Source organism: Cupressus sempervirens, chromosome 3 (assembly GCF_028749045.1).
Source record: "Cupressus sempervirens isolate cs-2001-9-10 chromosome 3, ASM2874904v1, whole genome shotgun sequence".
In the NCBI taxonomy this organism is placed as follows: Eukaryota; Viridiplantae; Streptophyta; class Pinopsida; order Cupressales; family Cupressaceae; genus Cupressus; species Cupressus sempervirens.
In genome coordinates, this window is record NC_143120.1 from 598231092 (window position 1) to 598251870 (window position 20779).

The 20779-nt window shown below is 32.0% G+C and overlaps 1 protein-coding gene across 1 annotated transcript; it reads right to left on the reverse strand.

Moving 5' to 3' along the window:
* Window positions 1-858: 858 nt before the first annotated feature.
* On the reverse strand, window positions 859-1644 carry LOC149568089 (putative germin-like protein 2-1). The gene is made up of 2 exons (XM_089816682.1): window positions 1518-1644; window positions 859-1421 (listed from the first exon to the last, which is right to left on the reverse strand). The coding sequence occupies exons 1-2, from the start codon at window positions 1630-1632 to the stop codon at window positions 859-861; spliced, it is 678 nt and encodes a 225-aa protein (XP_089672808.1). The 5' UTR covers window positions 1633-1644.
* Window positions 1645-20779: the final 19135 nt, after the last annotated feature.

Below are 20779 nucleotides of genomic sequence, written 5' to 3' on the forward strand. Positions count from 1 at the left end.
TTATTTTCTTCAGCTTTCCCAATCATTACATTTAACGAGATAACATATATTTGAACCGTTTTATCGATAAACTACTATGACATCTCAATGTTTTCATCTTCTCTATACCAGTTGTACATGTAGAAAGCACCAATGAGGAAGATGACCACCCGAATTATGCTCTCTCTAGAACCTTTTGTTATGAAATTGTTTCTTTCTTAAACTTCTTTTGGAAAGAGGACAAATACTTTGCTGATGGGACATATGGATGGATGGGGATGAGTATATATTTAAACTTAGAAAAAAAATTATAATTATATGTATGACAATGCAATTTGTTTGAACATACAACAAATCAGCTGCAGCAATGCCTGTTGTTTGATTATAACTACCAAAACATTGAAGAAAACAAATTATATCAAAGTATGAGCAGCCTCTATTGTAACCATTTTTTAGTTTAGTGTAAAAAATCAAATGATTATTCTTTTTCTAAATATTTGATGTTTAGTGTCAGAACTATTAGCATTACACCCTTACACATCACATAATTTGACTATTTAACACTTTTAGTTTAAGAATCAAATCTTAGTGTGTAATGTTTAAATCATCCATACATAATTAAACCCTTAATTTTGAAGTGGTGGTATTAATTTTAACCATTAGGTACTTACCATATAAAAATTGAATGATATTTGATTTAAGATTACATTAGTTGCCACATATTAAGTGATTCATAATTGCTTTTAACTTCCCAAATAATTGCATACTAGATACGAGTTTTTGAAGAAGATTGAGGCATACAAAACAAAAATAATAATCATTACTCTTATTTCATTAGCTTTCATGGCCACCTCTAACATTTATTAAGAATGGGGAATTCTAAATAAGGAATGCTAATAGGGAGCTATATAACGTGAGCTTTCCCTGAATGAAATCGACAAGAGAGTTATCGCTGCTGAAAGCCTTGGCCAATACTCCATCTGGAATGGCACGATTCGCTGCAAAGAGAAAGTTGGCAATCACCTGAACTCCTGAATTCTGGATGCTCAATGCAGCGATGACCATTGCATTTCTATGCCCCACATTGTGCTGAAAATGAAGCAACCCCCTTGGAAACACAAACACATCTCCTTTCTTCAACATTTTGCTGTAAAACTTGTTCGTTGTGTCGATGAACCCCACTAACAGTTTCCCTCTGAGTAAAACCAAGATCTCAGTGGCTCTTGGGTGGGTGTGAGGAGGATTGATTCCATCCACAGCGTAGTCAATGCGGATCGTCGATATACCCAGATGGTTTAACCCCGCTATCTGGTTAACATTAGCTGTAGTTATGTTAGAACCCACAGCATTGTTCGTATTCCCTTCTCGTCCAAGACCTCCGAAGAAGAAGACCTCAGCTGAGACCATTTTGGAGTCCTTGCAAGAGAAGTCCTTCACCAAAACTGTCCATATTCATATTCACATTTGCTTAGTACCTTTATATGTACATAAAAAGATATAAAAAAGAAGACTAAATTGCACATGCATCAGATTTCTACCTCGGCCTTGCTTGTCTGCAACACAGAAATCTTGCAAGGATTTTGAGTCTCCTCCCAGCACACGCTTGTTGTAACAACTTATAAATACACACAGAAAAATAAAGCTCAAGCGCATGTAGTCCGAACCGCTTAAACATCACATACTAAGGTTTCATTCCTAGAATAAAAGTGTTAAATAGTCAAAGTTTGACTTACTTTTTCAAAGTTAATTTCTTCCTTAGTGTGTGATGTTTAAGACTGGCCGTGAAGATTCTGAGCAAGAGACTCAAAGCCATGACTGCAATGCCAACCTTTGTTCAGATATATGATAACCCAAATAAGCAGAAGCAGTGACTGAGTGTAAGGAACCAAGAGACGGCTACATGTGGGATGGAAAACAAAATGACAAAAAAACCTAAATAGCATGGGGTTTCTTACGTAGAGATTTGTGTAGGAAGAATTTGTTTCAAAACAGGCAAGGGAGAATCTTCAGTCTACGACAAATCTCAAAAACAGTCTCCAAATGAACAAAAGAAATGACAAAAATGTGAGAACGAAGAACGAATGACAGAAACATCAAGGCACCACATTTTGAAGCTAAGAAATATGACCACATCCCATGAAGACACGTAGGCTTTAGGACAACCAGGACGAACTTTAAGTCGACAAAAAATAGAAAGAAAGGTTGTTAGCGAGAAAGGAGGATTGAGATGTAATGATCAAAATGACTTGGGGAGACATCCAACAAAGACAACAAACAAGAACTAATTCAATCTTGGAGCAGAACAGTAGAATAAAATAGAAAGGAGGCGAAGTAAAGTCAGTCAACAAGCAACAAAATAATCATTTGGAAAAGAAATCAGCAAATCGAAGATATTAAAAGAAATAAATTATACATAGATATAATTTTATTGTAATATAATTATAAATATGATAAATTTTTATTTATTAAAGAAATTATAATGAGGGTGCTGATACGTGGAAGAAATAGTATGCATTAGACATTGTAAAACAACATTTTAACAACACCTAATGTCAAACAACCAGCAAAAAACCAACTAAAGTCTACCTTTGTCAAAAACAAAGGTTTGAATGCGACAAACCTAGCAACCATGGTCCACATTGCTAAAGATCAACAGGGGACAAGCCCACATACTAGTTGCATTCTTGAACAGAAAACAAGACCCAAAGGCCTAGGTGAGCCCCTTAAACCTAACAGCAACCACCCTGTCACAAGAAGAAAATAACCACTGAGGAAACAAGCACATCCTCAAGAGACCCAGTAACCAACCTCAGGCAACAGATAAGTTTTTTCTTCTTTCACCATCATAACCAAAGGTCCACAGCCAACAAGATCACCAATTTAGGTCAACATTTCCAAAAATCTTCCACCCTCAACATACTCCCTTCTCACCTCAATAGTGTAGGGATCCACCTCAATAGAAGCAAGAGGAGGAAAGATCACAACACCAATGTTGGGTAAGATAGACTTCCAAGCATTCATGCTATCACTTATGATAGCCCATCTACCTTGCCCTTCAATATAGATTACCTCCACTTCAAAATCACAAGATTGAACTTCACCTCTTTAGGAGACAATCTCCCCATAAAAAATATCCCAGAAGAAGCAACCAAAAAAACTTCAAGTCCACCACTTGGATGAGATTGAAAATTCACTTGGTTACTCCTCCACATCACACCACCTAAAACAGAGAGTCATTGGGACACTCAAGCACATTGGGACCTTACCCACCAATGAAATGGGGGCAATAGCATCACGTCTAGTTCCATCCCATCAAACTTAGCCCTAGATAAATACCCCACCTCAATATGGGTAGGATTCACCTCCATAGAATTCACACGAGAGGGGTCACAACATTAAACCAAATAGGTCTAGAAGAGACAGAGGCAGAGAGCAACCTTTGACACAAATCCAAACAAACAAACCCCAACAAAGCACCAAAAATTCAAGGTAATAGAAAATAGGACTAAAGCGAAGAGAGCCACCTCTAAAACCCATAGAAGAAGAAGCTCATGTGTCAACAAAGGGTAAAATCCCCTCCACTCAACAAACCTTAAGCAAAGTGGCTCCTGCAACACCAAGGTGTAAATCCTCCCCATATTACACCCCCCTTTGGGCAAAATAGTGGCCTCCAAATCCCTCTGAACCAAAGGCAACACATTCCTAATATTCAATATTGAAAAAGAACCATGAAACCTGTTGTCCTGCAGTTTGTCACCACAAAATGTTGGTAACAGCACAAAACTTTTTCAAGATAGTTTTGCGTATCTCTAAGTTTGAATTTGATATTCAATTGCTTAATGTTGATCAATTGATCAATTTTAATTTGTATATCAAATTATTTGACTGAAGACTTTCATCAAGTCTATTCGTTTTGTTTTATGTCGAGTCTTTGCTTGATTTTTAAGCCTTCATCGTCCTTTTCTTTTCTTTTGAGTTTGGATTTGTTAGTTTTTAGTCTTCTAATTTTGCTCATATCATGCCTTTCACTTTTCCCTTAGAGCTCAATCGAAATTGTCAGTCAAGAGTTGTGGTCGTTTTAGTGCCACAAAAGTGGACCTTTTTGATGCAATAGCACAAATCAAAAATATCACATTATATTTTTAATTTGACTTTCACTTTTTGAAAAATATAACTTAAATTCACTTTTTGTTATGTTTTTAGGTTACTTTAACTTTAAATTTTTCACTTAAAGTGACTATAGTGTACTTTATGTTATAATTTTAAGTTGAGTTACTTTTTGATTTTTCACTTGACTATATAACTATATAGTTTCTATAATGCCTACCCCTAGTTGACTTTCCTTTTGTTTTTGTCGAACTCTTTTAGGAAAGCTTTATGTTTATGCTTGATGATCAGTGACATTTGTTTTCTAGATTAATGGATATTACTTCATATTCAGTTGATATATATATATATAGTTAATTATTTCAGTTATCTCATGATTGTTTGATGATGATATCTATGTTCATGTAGTGACTTTTAGTTATTTAATGATGTTAGATTTATATGCATTGTCTATGGATACTTACCTCATACTTACATGTGTATGGTGTACATGTATGTTTTCTTTATTTATGACGTTTCAGATGTGGTTGAGGAAGGGAGTCATAGTCACCTACTAGTCGGGATCTACACGATGCACCACTTACTATCATTGCCTATTTAGTTTAGAATATTGTATTTGTATATGCATGGATTTTATGCAGATTGCAAATACCAGGTATTGACTTCCTTGAATTGCCAGGATGAGCATACCTTATTGCAATATTTCAATAGTATAAGTGGGGAGATAACTCTTGAGTCCAAATCATAAACCCTAAGCCAATTGTCCTAGAAAATAGGACAAATATCTGAGTTAGTTTCACCTTTCTTAATTCATCAAGTGATGTGAATTTGTGATTTTAACCCTGGAGTTTGATTATGTTCTTTATCTTTAGTTTAGTTATCATTTTTGATTTTCTGGGTTTGCGATGATTTTATGTTATAATTAAATCAAGTTAAAAGATAATTTAAAAGATTTAATTTAATAAAAAATTTATAAAGAAATTTGATATTTAATTATATTTAATTAATTGAGAAATTAATTAAATAAAAGAATTAAATTTAGAGATTTTATTAAAGTTTTTTTTTTGGCGTATTTATATTTATTTAATTTAATAATAATTTATTTAAGAGTTTTATTTTAATAATAAACTCTAAATAATATTATTAGTTGAATTAATAAATATATATTTAAAGCGTCTCTTGATTTAATGAGAGAGAGAGAGAGAGAGAGAGAGAGAGAGAGAGAGAGAGAGAGAGAGAGAGAGAGAGAGAACATAATTTAATAAAATTTATTTTAATTAAATTTCTTAAAGCTTATGTATGAAATTAAAATATAATAAATTAATTAAAGAAAGAAAGAAAATAAATTGAATAAAGATATTTTAAATTGCAAAAAGTGTGCATGAAAATGTAAAAGATAATAATCATCGAGTTCCGTCTCATGATTGCACAATCAAATTCTCAAATTTAGGGGAGAACTCTTTATAAGAGATCTAGAGCTTATTTTGTGATTAAAGTTTTGAAGGAGCAATTTCCAGAGGAAGAAACTTTTCAAAAAGAAGGGGTTTCTTTCACATGCTTTGTATGTTTGTGTGTTTTAGTGTTTGCATCTTAGCATCAGATCCAGGTAGGATCCCGTGATTTAATTTTATAGTGGATTTATGTCCTTTGAATTCCTGTCTTTTCTGTGTCTATTGTATTTTTGTTTTCAAATTTTCTTGGGTTGAAACTCTTGTTTGCATATTTATTGTTCTTCATTTTCAAAGATGTTTGTGAATAAATTTCAATTTCATTCTTTCGAAATCATTGATTGTTAATTTAGAATTGAAACCCTTCATAAAAAAATATTAAAAAGACTTGAATTTAGAAAACTTCTATTTTTAAAAAATTGGGTTGGATTTGGAAAATGAGAAAGATTATTATTAATTAAATCCAATTGAATTACCACTAATTTTTATATCATATTTACATTGAAAAAAAAAGTATTTAAAAAAAAAAAAACAAAGCAAAATTTAATTACTACATACTAGAATATTACTGTGGCAATTATTTATTTTACCAGTAAAAACTATCAAACTATTTATTTATTTTTCATTTTGCATTAGAAAGAATTTATTTATTTTTATATATAAAAATTATAATTAAAGAAAACTGAAGTGGGGCATCTCATCTCCACCGTCCTTGCCTATTGAAGTGGCGGCTGAAAAGAAACCTGCCATGCACAGTGCCAAACAAAAATTTGAGATAAAGTTCATATTGATATCGTACGATTGGAAAACCCAAATTAAATAATGCCTTTTCTAAAAACCAAACTTATAAAAGGAGAGGGGAAGTGGGGGCCACGTGCTCCACCTCCATGCATTTTGTTTTTAAAAAAAAAACTTGACATAGTAATTGCTAAACATTTTAAAATTATCCTTTCTAACCTATGTGAGGGACTTATTTGATAAGTTAAATTTAACCTTTTCTAACTTTTTCTTTTCTTTTCTTTTTATTTGTTTAATATTTAGTATTATTAATAAATATAATCAATTTTAATTATATCAAATTTAGAAAGTATAATTAATAGGAGATTAGTAGAAAGTATATTCTGTTGAGATGTATATTGTTTATCATGTTGGGGTTTCGGGTTTTGACTTAGCATTGACCAAATCAAGATGTTTACCAGAGGTCCAGGAGCTCTGTTTTGTGATGTCTTGATGATGTTTTGATTTTGATCTTTTATACTCAACCATGGTAATGTGTCTTGTATGCTCTATAACGTGTTTTGATCTATTGATTGTTATTGCTTTCCAGTTTTCTTGTGTGAAATTGAGGTGAATAGTGTATCTCTTTTGATAAAACCTTTGAGTCTTTGATCAATTATTTTTGGATGCTTTCCAGTTACTTGTAAAGGACTAAGGTGTTATTGTGAATTGTCTTTTGATGCTTTCAAGTCACTTGTATAGGGCTGAAGTGAAAACTATGATTCTTTGATTTGTACTTTTATGAGCCTAGGGTAGGTTATCTTTATGACATGTTGGGAAGTGGCTTGCAATGGAGGTCGAGGACCTAAAGAGGCAAACGAGTAACCCATTTTAGGTTATTTAAAAAGTGATAGCTTTTCATTAAATGGGTTTGAAATGAATTAACAACACATTGCTACTACAAAAAGTCACTAGGAGGCTAGAGGATTAAAAGACTAGTCAGGCAACCTTAGAGTTGACTCATTAGTATGTCTTGTTAGTACGAAAGGATACTAGTGCCACATAGAGTCACATGGGGCCAGAGGATCAAAAAATAGCTAAGTAACCCTAGAGTTGGCTCATACGATGACACTTGCCCACATGCATAATAGATTCCCTACGTGTCTGTGTTGCCTCTGGGATTAGTTGATACTTGTGTCTTAGTACCCTTGAGATAGTTTGCTTTCAGGTGATTCCTTGAATCTAGTTGTTGGTTTTGACTTTTGAGTTTGTTATCCAATTTGAGACTTGAGACTATCTCCTCAGCGCAGTGGTAGTGGGCCTTTTTGGGTTCCATGAGGTCGAGTGATAGTGCTTTCTCTTATACCATTGAGATCTGATAGTTCAATTGACATGGTTGGAGTTCCCTACTTTGTATCTCTTTCTATCTATTCATGTATCTCTATATAATGGATGGTTATACTTAGTGTATTTTATTTGATTTCATAGATCTTATGAGATGGTGTTATCTATTTCATGATGTATATTAGTTCAACTTTTCATACCCTACGACTTGTACAACGGATGGTGGTGCATTATGATTATTGTCAAGTGGCATTTGAGATGATTGTATATTATTTAAATGGATTCATACTTGTACATTATTATTTGATGTGGGTTTATTATATATTGGATTTAGTGTTAATTAAAATTAAATGTGATTCATCGTCATGGAACCCTTAAGAGTTGTAACATGTTTATGTGTTGTTGATGTATAAGTGTATGTTAATTACTCCCACTATATTTATATCTGTTGTTGTTAAGTTATTTTCTATATAAACAAATTATTGTCAAACTTAGTAAAATTTTAGGTTAACTTCTTTTGGGTCACATTGCAGGGCGTTACAGTTTCAGTTTAGTTTTTTATTTTTAAATCAAATGCTCATTTAAATGTTACTTTTTAAATGATATTTATGTGTTGTATTTTTAAATATGATATATAAATATTGTTTTTGTCCCATTTAGAAGCATTTTTATGAAATTACTTGTTGATTAAATAACTTTAAGTTATTAAAAGTTAGACCTTTTATATGTAATTACATGTAAAATCCATCAAAAGTGGACATTTTACATGTCACTACATATAAAGTTCAACTTGGAATCACAAGTGGACCTTTTTTATGTTATTACATCAAAAGGCTATCAAAAGTGGACCTTTTTTATGTTATTACATCAAAAGGTAAGTTTTTATGTCTTTGCATCCAAAATGTGATAAGTAACTTAAAATGTGCATTCCCCTCCAAAAGGTGCGATTTTGATCACATGCATATTTTAAAATATGGCATTGCCTCCAAAAGCTCCAATTTGCCTTATTGAAGGATTTTAATATATGATATTCACCCAAAAAGGTTCGATTTAAAATAAAAGCATGTTTTAAAATATGTATTGCCCTTCAAAAAGTCTGATTTTGAAGAAATGCATGTGTTTTCCTTCCAAGAACCTGATGTTGATCATTAAGGAAGATTTTCTTAATAGATTTGTGTGGGATATTCTCTATTGAAGGCATTTTTCCTTGATAATGAGTTTTCTGCATCAAGAATGGATTTAACATGCTAAAAAATATTTTTGAGAGCTCAAACCTAGGGCACGCTTTTGAAGAAAACTTCAAAAAACACCATTTTTTATCAATGTTTTTGCTCCAATATGAATTGATTTGATCTTATTTGCTAATTACATTGCATGTTGGTACATATTTTGGTGTTTAAACACCAAATTTATTTGATCTTTCATCTTGGTGAAAAATGTTTTTCACCAACGTCCCAAGCATGAACATTTAAAAGATGTTGGATCTTGGAGCATTTTTAGGGCATGTTTTGGCATCTTTTAACAAAAACTTTTTTTCTACCCTCTCCCATTCAAATTTGTAAAGTTGGAAAAAGTCTTAGCATTTTTGAAGAATTTTTCAACATTGGAACATCTTTTTTCTTCATTTTTGGCACTTAATCTTCATGTAAGTGGACTTCTTCTTTCTTGCTATTTAATTTGTGCTTATCTTGCTAATTTTATGCACATAATTTCTTGATTAGTGCCACTTGTTGAAATTTATGCCATGGAAAGTGCATTTTTGCTTTTAAAATGAAGAATTTGTTCATTTTCATGTTTTTGGTTCTTTCCCAAGTTCCAATTTTGAATTTGTGTGTTGAAGAGCTTTGCATCTTGGTATGTTTGAGTCATTTTCCAAAGGTACATATTTCTTTGTGTTTTTATGTTTTGTGCTTGCTTTTTAGTTTTCTCCACTTTGGAGAAGTCACAAGTTCTTTCCCAAGACTTGTTGTTGCTTCACTTAATGCAAAAGCATCATCACGTTCCATATTTTATTTCCATGTCACAACACCTCATTTCTCATTCAACAAATGTGATTACATATTTTCCATCTCATTCACCATCTGCACATGCATGTAATCTAATTTTCCATTTCTCTTTTCACTCATCTCATTTTTCGTATCCATTTGCATGACACAATTACATGAAATGTCTTCCATGTAATTGCATCCCACAGGTCTGATTTTGATTAAAACTCACTTTTTGAAAAGTCAAAAAGATGTCATTTTCATCTTTCATGTACTTCATCTTTTCACCAAAAGTGACTATAAAGCTTGTTTTCCCTCTTCCATTTTCCATTTCCATCTCTCCATATGTATTTTCCCTCCATGAGAAAATACATGTTTCCACATTTTTCCATGCCATCTCTCGTTACATGTTGCACTTCATGTATTCATTTTTCATGCAATAATGGCTTAAAAACCCTAAGTCACGTTTGAAAATCAGCAATCTTCATTTGTATGCATTTCCATGCATTCCACCTTCACACATTCTTATTTCTTTCTATTTCATTCCATCTTCCATTTTTCACCTTCATAACACTTGATTTTGCATTCTATTCATTTCATTTTCATCCATTGCATACGCATATGATTTATTTTTTAGATCATTTCATCAGATCTTTAAAGTCTCCAATTCATTTCCAAATCTTTGTTGCTGATCACAAATCAATTTATATGGTGATTCCATCTGATGATGTATTTATGTTTTGGGATTTTTGTGTTGCAGTAAAAGCACAAGAAATGTCCTCACTATCAAAATTTAAAAGAAAAATAAAATGTCAATATGATAAAGAATTGGCTCATGCAGCTTCCTCATCAGTCATATCTATTCTGGATAATATGATGGACACAAAGATTGGTCATGTGGATGTGGTTGATTTTTTGCAAAGAGTTGAAACTCCAGTTGGCCATGAAATGAAGCATATCAAAAGAAGTAACATTCACTTGGTGTTTGCATTTCTTATGGTGGCCATAGAACTTGATTTTTTTCTAAGATGTGCACGACGTTTTACTCAAAAGATGAAGACCATCAAAGACACTAACGAAAAGGTTGTGTATGCCTAAAATGTGGGCACACTACTATGGGTCATTATATCTAAGATTTCTCAAAAGTGAAGTCTCGAATGGCGACTCATAGCTTTATATTCATGGAGTGCAAGGGTTTGCAACGGAGGCCCTCAGTTTGACCTAGTTCATGCCCATGCAAGTACACCATGAAATGAGAGATTCAAAGAGGAAAAGCAAGAGTGCTAGTCTTCATGATCATCAAATATTTATAAAAATGAAGATGCAAGCTAATCTAAATGATAACAATGCAAAACAATGCAAGATCTAATCTATGAAAGCAAATATAACTCTAAACTAATATGCAAATGCAATGATAAAAGCCCATGATGAAAGCCATGGGTGCAAGAGAGAATGAGACAAGAAGATAGAATTTCTCCACAAAAGCTTTAGTATTCAAAACTCCTTCAAAATTTGCTCTCCAATCCTGCAGCATAATCATGGGTATCCAAAATGAGGAGAGGGCTCTCCCTTATAAAGAAGATTGGACGATCTAGATTGAAAAGAAAAAGATTTAATCAAAGGTGGAGAAATAATGATCCATGTGAAATAAGAATCCACCAATGAGAAAAGAGAAGTGGTTGAGAAGAAAGTGGAAAGATAAGTCCCACTTAGAAATATGTGCATTTAAGTGTAGAAAAAATAAAATAAAACAATTTATTTTATTTCCTTTTTCATCAAAAAGAGATATTTAAGTGGGATTTTTATTTAATTGAAAGGGAGCAAGTTCTTTTAATTAAATATGAGATATTTAATTTAATTAAAAGAGGGGTTTTTCTCTTAATTAATTAAATGTGGATGAATTATTTAATTAAAAGAGAGGTTTTCTTTTAATTAAATGGGGACTTATTTTATTTAATTAAAATTTTGATTTTCTTTTAATTAAATAAGACTTAAGATAAAATGATCAACCTTAGAAAAATAAATAATTGAATTTGATCAAAGAAATTGATTTGAATTGATTTAATAAAATATTACACACCATTAATTCAAGAAATTTGATAAATTGATAAATTGAATAATGGGGGCCCATAGTCCAGGCAACCATTTTAGGGTGCATATATTTGTCCCTCTTTGACTAATGTGTGATCGATTTGGGAACACATGTAGTCAAAGAAAGAAATTGAAGTGTGAGGTCGATTTGGGATCACAAAACAACCCAGATGTGTGGTCGAATCGGAAACACATCAAGACAAAGAATACAAATAAATTTTGACTTGAAAAAGTCAAGGATAAAATTGATAAAATTGAATCAAAGATTGAATTTGATAATTACTGCCCCCTCATGATCGAAATAAAAATGAGATAGAGGAGAAACAGCAAATTGATAAATTTGATCAAATCGAACAAAAGATAAGGTTCTTGATGTAAGATGAAAGATATAAGAATCATAGAATCAAGGTAGATCATCAAGCATGAAATATTATGCCCCAAAGGTGATTTAGAAGAAAAGAAGTAGGGAAAAAGAAAATGGAAGATAGAAGTTTGAAAGATATAGAAAGAAGAAAAGAAAATGCCCCAAAATCAATCAACTGTTTAAGATAGAAATTTTGATTGAGATCCTGAAAGAAGATAAGGAAATTAAGATCAAAACATGACCACAGTTGATTAAAAGTTCACAATAAAGATGAAGAGAGAACCCTCTCAAACTCATAATGTAGCCTGAAAATGCAAACTAACATGAAGTCTAATAATGCAAGCTACATAAAAATGCAATGGTGTACTCGCAAAAGAGCAACTATAACATAGGATTTTGTGTTCATCATTCATTAGAGAATGTAAAGAACTTATTTCCATCATTGGGCCATTATTAACGGACATCGAAAAATCACACAATCATCACTAGTCACAAGTGCAACTATAAAGATATGAATGTAATTTATATCGGATCGGAATGTGGAAAGATTCTAACATAAAGGTCAAGATGACTTTGATGTTAGATTACCCAATTTAATGTAGCAAAACCATGCTCGCATCAAGGCATAGATGCCAAGATGACCATAAGAACCCTTGTACAAAAACAATCAAGGATGATGCCTCAAATCTCCTAAGTGTTTCAAGGGGACAAAAAGAGACACTCTAGAGTTTCAAAAGCAAAAAGCAAATAAAAGTATGTCCCATGCCCCAAGCCCCCTAGCGATGCATCGTGGAGAGACTTATCAGACAAGGACACTCAACAAAAATCAATAATAGTCAACACACAAAGAAAAAATCATGACATAAGTCAAGCATTAGGTGTTGCATTTAAAATTTAAGTGTGTTAATTGATATTGAGTTCCGAGGATAAGGATCAAATGCTTGCAGGAAGGGAAGATCGCATGATGATACTGGGTAAGACCAAACCAATAAGTGTTGAAAAACACTCGATGTTAATGGGTGTTGAAAAATACCATTTGCGAGGTGTCCTAAAGACTAACACATCCAAGAGACCAAAGCTAACATAGTTATGCCCCCTAGACAAAGACCAATTCCAAACCAAGGTAACAAAGACAAGGTATGATGGAGAAAGGCTAAGTGTCGAGGACATGCGCTAAGAAATAGGGGTGCAAAGGCCTCAAGTAGTACCCGTTTCCAAGTTTTCACCACTTGGGTTCTTTCTTCTTCTTTTTTTCAAGACTTTTTATCATTTTTTAATATTTTTGCTACCAAGGCGCTTGTTTCTAGGTTTTCACCAAAGCACTTTTTCTATTTATTTATTTTTGAACCTTTTTTTTTTTTTTTTTTTTTTGAATTTTTGAATTTTTGGAATCTATAATTTTTTTGGAGATACATAAAAGTGCCTATTGCTAGGTTGTCACTAAGAAGATAATTTTTTCAGGATTTTTTCAATTTTTAGACTTTTTTACAATATATCATTTTTTTGGATTTTTGAAATATATCAATTTTTTTAATTTATTTTTTTAGGATCAATAAATATGTACAAAGATGCCCCCAAACAGAATGAGCATCAAACTCTCAAGCATGATCACATTGTGCAATCCCAATGTTTAGCAAGGTAGAGGACATGATGGAGCAACAAGCTAATAAATATGATGGATAAGGAAGGAGTGTATGAAGCAAGTGGAAGTGATCTTCAAGGACTAACTCCTCAAGAATACCCAAGCTAGAGAAAAATTGTCATGTAAAGAACATTTGGACAAGAAATGAAAGGCCAGCATTAGATAATTCATGAAAGAATAATATAAAAGTGGGAAAGATGCAATCCAAAGGAGTAGACATGTCAAGAGGCTTTATAGCATCATATTTTACTCTTTTTTATTAGATCAAGACCAAAAGGGGTAAATGGAAAAAGGGTAGTGAAAGACTAGAATGAATGGAGGAAAATAGATGTGAAGGCTAAACATGAAAGGAATGAAAACAAGATAATCATAAGATAGCTTACAAGATAGCCAAATGTTTGTGTATAGGTTAACATTGTCAAGATCAAATAGAGAAGATGGAATGGATGAAAGATGTAGAAGAACTACGCATGATGCCTGATTGTCAGGTTTTCATCATAGTACTTATCCAAGGTGCCACAAGAGAGTGGTTTTCACCATAGGAAGGATTTATTTCTCTTTACTTTTGCTACCAAGGTGCTTAATTACCAAGTTTTCACCAAGGCACATTTTCAAAAAAAAAAAAAATTCTTTCTTTTTTTTCAATTTTTTCTCTCTTTCTTTTTTTGAATTTTTTGGAAGAAGTCAAGCTTTTTAGATAATGTTCCTTGAAATTTTAAACCATGACATGAAAAGGAGTTGAAATGATATGCTCAAAGATGTTGATAGGGAAAGGAAGATGGAAGACAAAAATGGAGGATATGGCTTTATGCAAAGCAAGTGAGATTGGAAGATGAAAATGAAGGAAGGATCAACATCAACACACACCTTGAAGGGTGGCAAAAGGATGGAGAAAATGTGAATGAAGGAATATGGTGAGTGGATAGAAAAGGTTTCGATTTAGGCACATGGAATGGAAGAAAAGATGAAGTGGAATTTTTTGAAAGCTTGAATGTCAACTTCAATTGTTGTTCAACATTAGACCCTCTCAAGAGAGACTTTGGAATCCATATAGCCATAAGCCTCTTTTCATTTATTTTTGATGATTTAGAGATAATATCTTTAATGATAGATTTTGGAACCCATACTTGTCTTATAATTTTTTTCTTAGATATCTCTTTTGACTTTATGATCCCATGTCGATTAGAGGAGACATGGTGGTCTTTTTTATATGGATTCTTGAATTGCTTCTTTTTCTTGTATTGAACATTCAGGTTACTTCCAAAAGACTTGGGACTTGTGGAAAAAGAAGGATGATATGACTGGTTTAGGTGAGTGGGTGGATGAAAAAGATTTAAGGATATGCATCTACGTTGATCTTGAGGAAAGATAGGAGAGGGAGGGATGTAAGGACCCAAGATGGATGATAAATTATGAGAGTTGGGAGGGGAAAGTGAAGGTACATAAGGACCCAAGATGGAAGGAAGACATGAGGCATTTACTATTGGTGGGGGAGGTCCAAAGATGGATGTGGAAGATACAAAAGGGTAATCAATAAGTTCATCAACATTTATATCACAATCAAGGACATTAGCATCTTTAGAGTGAGCATTAGGATTTTCAATAGGATCATGAACATCTTGAATAGGAGCAACTTCTTTGATAGGAGTACTTGAAACTTGAGAAGACTTAAGAAGAGTAGAAAGTGGAAGGGAACATGATGTGGTAGAACAAGAAGATGGAAGACTTTGATCTTGACAAAGATCTTTGGATAACATAAGTGTAGAGTTTAGTGCCTGCCTCTGGTTCACATTTTGTTATCGTTGCTGAACTCTTTTAGAGCTAGTTTTATGTTGTTGGTTAGCAGCATTTTTTTGAGATTATCAGATATTGTGCTATGGATTCAATTTATTATGTGATGAGATTACTTAGACTCTACATTTCATGTATGTATGATGATTTTTTTAGTGTTCACAATTATTGATGATGATTATTACATTGCTTTCAATTATTAATGATGATTAGTAAGATGATTTATTATCATATGTGCTTTCTTATGGATACTTACCCCATACTTGCATGTGTATGGTGTGTGTGTTTGCCTTGCGTGTTTGCTTTTGTATGGCATGTCTGATGTGGTTAAGGAAGGAAGTCGTAGTTACCTGCTAGTCGGGATCTACACGATGCACCACTTCCTACCATTGTCTGTTTAGTTTAGTATATATTATGTTTGTACATGCATGATTTTTATGCAGGTTGCAGGTACCGGGTATCGACTTCCCTGAATTGTCAGGATGAGCGTACCCTATCACATTATCTCAATGATAAGAGAGGAGAGATAAATTCTCAAGTCCAAATCCCAACCCTTTGAGCCATTTGTCCTAATTGGAAAATTAAGACAAGTATATGAGTTGAATACCCACTGAATGTGTCGGATGACATATTTCGTGATTTTTAACCCTTTAGATTTATTTTGTATGATTTTTTCTATGATGGATTTTCATATTTTATCTTGGAGGTCTATGGTGAATTTTCCATTAATTAAGTCTTAATAAATAGATTTAATTAATAAATTATTTATTTGATAAAATTAATAAAATATCATGATCTTTGATATTTTGATTGTAATTAATTAAATGTGAATTATTGGGGGAAAAAGAATTAAATAAAAGAAATTTAAAAATTAAAATTAATAATAATTACAAAATAATAATAATAAAAGTTATAAAAATTAAAATGAAAGTTATAAAATTTAAATAGAGATTATTTAAAAAGTAAATTGGAGTTATAAGCTTGCATGGGAATTAACATGTGTCAACAACACGGAGGTTAGTGCATCAATTAAGCACAAGGTGTCTACAATTCTATGACTCATCAAAAAAAAATTGAAAAAGACCCATGCTTAATTGGTGACACCTTTTAGCGGTTTCAAGAAGCATTCCAAAGGTTTCTTGAAAGCTCTTGATATTCAGGCATTCATAGGAGCTACAAGCTTAATAGAAGCCTCGAGCTACAAGCTAAAAAAAAAATAGAAATTTCAAAGCTTACATGCATGGGAGAAGATTCATATGCTCATATATTTTCTACTTGCTTCTATGCTCCTTCTAGCTCTTCTAATCACTTGGAGGATTCGATCGGCTTGAATTCTTAGAAGATTGTGAATGATGGAGAAGGAAGGGATTTTCTATGGACTTCTAAAGCATGGCAAATTAGCATCAGTGTCCAGGTGCACTCGTGATATTCTCATATTCCCTTTGCACTCTTTCTCTTCCTGTCTTCATCATATCTGTTTTATGTGTCTGAATACTCTCTGTATTTGAAATTGAAATCTAGATATTTTATTTGAATAAGAAGAAAACAATAGAAAAATCCTAGATCCAATTAAGGAGAAATAATTAGATCTTAATCGGGTTTGGGTTCGAATTTATATTGTAAAATTAGATAGACAAGATTTGAAATTAAAATAGAAATTCTAAGTTGAAAATTCGTATGATTAGATGTAATCTTTCTATCAAATTATATTTTCAAATGTGTATGGACAAATCTATTAGATGGATGAATGGGTAAATTTAGAGAACAATTACATTTTAAGAAGAAATTCTTAATTCATCACAGATTGTCCTATCGTTGCCTCTTGAATAGACCCGAACTCAGTCATTCATAACTTTTTATTGGGATCGAATTTATTCGATCGCTCTGGTCAGAATTGGCGCAACTTGGCCCTCTCCAACATATTTAAATTTCAGCCCGATCCAACGGTTCATTAGGGAGATATAGCAATTGTACTGAGACTATTTTATTCAATGACAAATATTTCTCCATTTTCCATAACCAAGAGTTCTTTATGCTTAACTTCACAAAAATAATATATCAAAGCATGGAATGAATTAAAGATATTATTGAAATCTTCCCTTATTAGAATCTTATTAATATGCATTAGTTTTATATGGTTTATTATCTAATTTAATTAAATCAAATTTAATTAAGATTAGTTAATAGTAGAAGAAGTGTAATTAATTATTAGTCAATCTAAGTAAATGGATGAGAGAAAAAATTTTTAAAAAAGATTTTAATATAGTTTATATAGTGGACTTTTTATAATGTATATTGAATACTATTTAATATATATTAAACAATTTTAGAGTTGTTTACTGAAGATGATAATGTTAAGAATTTGAAAATTATTCATGTTAAAATCTACAATGAGTCTTATTGGTTTGTGATAGGGATATCTTTCAAACAACGTTTATATAGACAAAATATTATTAGAACAATTTAAAAATGGAGTCTAATGGTTGATTTTAATATTGATTAAATAATTGTAAGATGATAATTTATATTATGTTGATTTAAATTTAAAAACTCTGAATGATATTGGATTAAGACTGAATTATTATGTTATTGGTTAATACGTTTGAATACCTTAATGGAGTTAAGAGTTAGCCAAATATTAACTAATGAGTTTATGGAAGGATTCTATAGATCGAGTATGTATAGTTTGAGGAGTTTATTATTTATTAATGTTTGTAAAGACTAGCAAACTATTAATAAATAATGGTTTAAATAGATATCAACAAATTTGATTAGAGTTAATCTAATAAAGATTATTTATTGATTGAAGTTTGGTAAAAAATAATAATTTTTGGAGTTGGATTATAATTGATTTTTAATCAATTGATATTCATTGAGTTGATATTATAACTATGATATTAATAATTAAGTTGCGTGATAGAGTCTTATTTGAAAAGATTAATGATAATACGAATTTGTTAAAGGAATGTTGGTATTCTTTGATAGAATGACGAATGTGGTCATTATAGATTTATTAATAAGATTTCCAATATAGCTTGTTATTAAATATTAATAAGTTATTATTATTGAACTATGAATATGAATATTTGTGTACTAAATTATAGATGACTTTTAACTTACAAAATTATAGTTAATTATTAGTCAACTGATATTGATTGGAATGTTGTCTTGGATTTGTAATTATTAATTGAATTAATTAGAGTTAATTAAATTTAATTAATAATTAAGTTATGTAACAAATTTTTTAATCGATATGATATATCGATTCTTTTAGTAAAGTTGTGTAGTATCTACATTGAAGTTAATGAGTCTTATTTTAATGACTTGAATAATGACTTAGATATTTCAACGGTTATTAGTGACAATTTAATAATGATTATAATTAAGAGGCTTAAGTGTTAGAGATACTTAATTGAGTTTTAACCATTAAAATGTTAATGGATCATGGAATTGTGCACCTAAGTTAATTGGTGGATTAAATTGATCATTTTAATTAAGTTATAATCTTCTTATTCGAAAATTGATAATTAGTTTTTTTATGAATGAATAATGATCCTTTAATTATGTTGAAATGTAGAAGTAACATTAAAGAAGAGTTGATCAATTAGTACTATGGATCTTAGTGAATAAAGCAAATGATTTAATGAGTAAATATTTATCCTTAAGTTATTCTTAGAATGTAATTTTTAATAATGGAAGGATAATACTAGCGGAGAACAATTGGGTTAACTTGTAAGTCAAATGATGAAACTTAAAACACTTGAAGTATACTTGCAAATAGAAATCTGGAAACCCCTACACATTATTCAACTATGTGAATTTAGTAAACCAAAACATGTGTTTGCATCGTGTATTCTCTATGCTTCTTGTTTTGGGTTTTGGGTTGACTAGTGTTGACCAGTCCTAAGTTGTTACCAGAGGCTCGGGGGTTATGAGATATGATGGCATGTTGATCTTATTTGGTCTCGATCTTTATAAGCCGAACCATGGTTATGTGATCGTATGCTCTATAAAATGTTTGTATTTACTGATTGTTATTGTTCATCAGTCTTCATGTGTGAAGCTGAGAGGTGTGTGTATGAGACACTTGAGCTAATCATTTTTGAGTCATCGATCAGTTATCTTTGAATTATTTTCCAGTCACCATGATGGGACTGAAATGTGAATTTATTTTTTGATGATGTCATGTTGTGACATGTTTGACTCAACCATTTTGGAGTCTTCGATCAATATGATTTTGAGATATTCTTGGTTGCTTGTTGAGAACCATTTATCTTGAGATACATTTTGGTTATTGAGAACCAATGGATACTTATGATTATCAGTGATGTCTTCAGTTGCCAATAGAGAACTGTTGTGGTCATGATTTTTTATGGATGTTTTTTCAGATGCTCATGGAGATTTGAAAATTCTTATCTTGGAGATTTGATGATTCTTATTATGGATATTTGATGCTTTTATGCATATTTGATGATTTTATTATGGATTATCTTTTATGATTTTGAGATTTATGATTCCATGAGCTTAGGGTAGGTAATATACTTGTAGTGTCGGGAAGTGGCTTGCAATGGGGGCCGAGGCCCTAAGTGGCTGCCAAGGTAACTCATTGTAAGTTTGGTTAATAAGTGATAACATTTACACACTAAATGAAGATTAAATGAACCTAAAAAGATAATTGTTTTGATGTTCTCGCCCATGCCTTGAGTGCTTGTATAGGCTAGGATGGGAGTAGTGAGAACGCATGGTTGCGACCGTGCATTCCGTAGTATGCCTTGTCATTATGAGAGGATACTAATGGTCGCATGAGATCAGTATGGACCCGTGGAGTTTAGCTAACTGCCAGGGTAACTTGTACGTGATAAATGCAATGACACTTTCCCACTTGCAGAGTAGGTTTCCTACATGTCATTGTGTGCCTCTAGGAATTAGATGTCGATTTTGTGTGTGTTGAAACCTTTGAGTAGTATACTTTTAGGATTTCTTGACTTATAGAGATTTGTGCTTCGTGAATTGATATCCTGTTTGGGACTTGAGATTATCTCCTCAGCACGGTGGGAGTGGACCACTTAGGTTCCACGCGGTCGGGTGGTAGTGTATTTTCCACTCTTATCATTTGAGATCCGTCCGAGACATTGTGGCTGGAGTATTCTTGGTTGGTATTTATCTTCATTCTATTCTTGGTCATTATGATAGATGATATACCTTATGATGGATGTATTTACTGGTATGTTTCTTATATTGATGATTAACATATGTTAGATGATGGTATCCTATGCTTTACTTTACATGTTAGTAGGATGTTTTAGGAGTG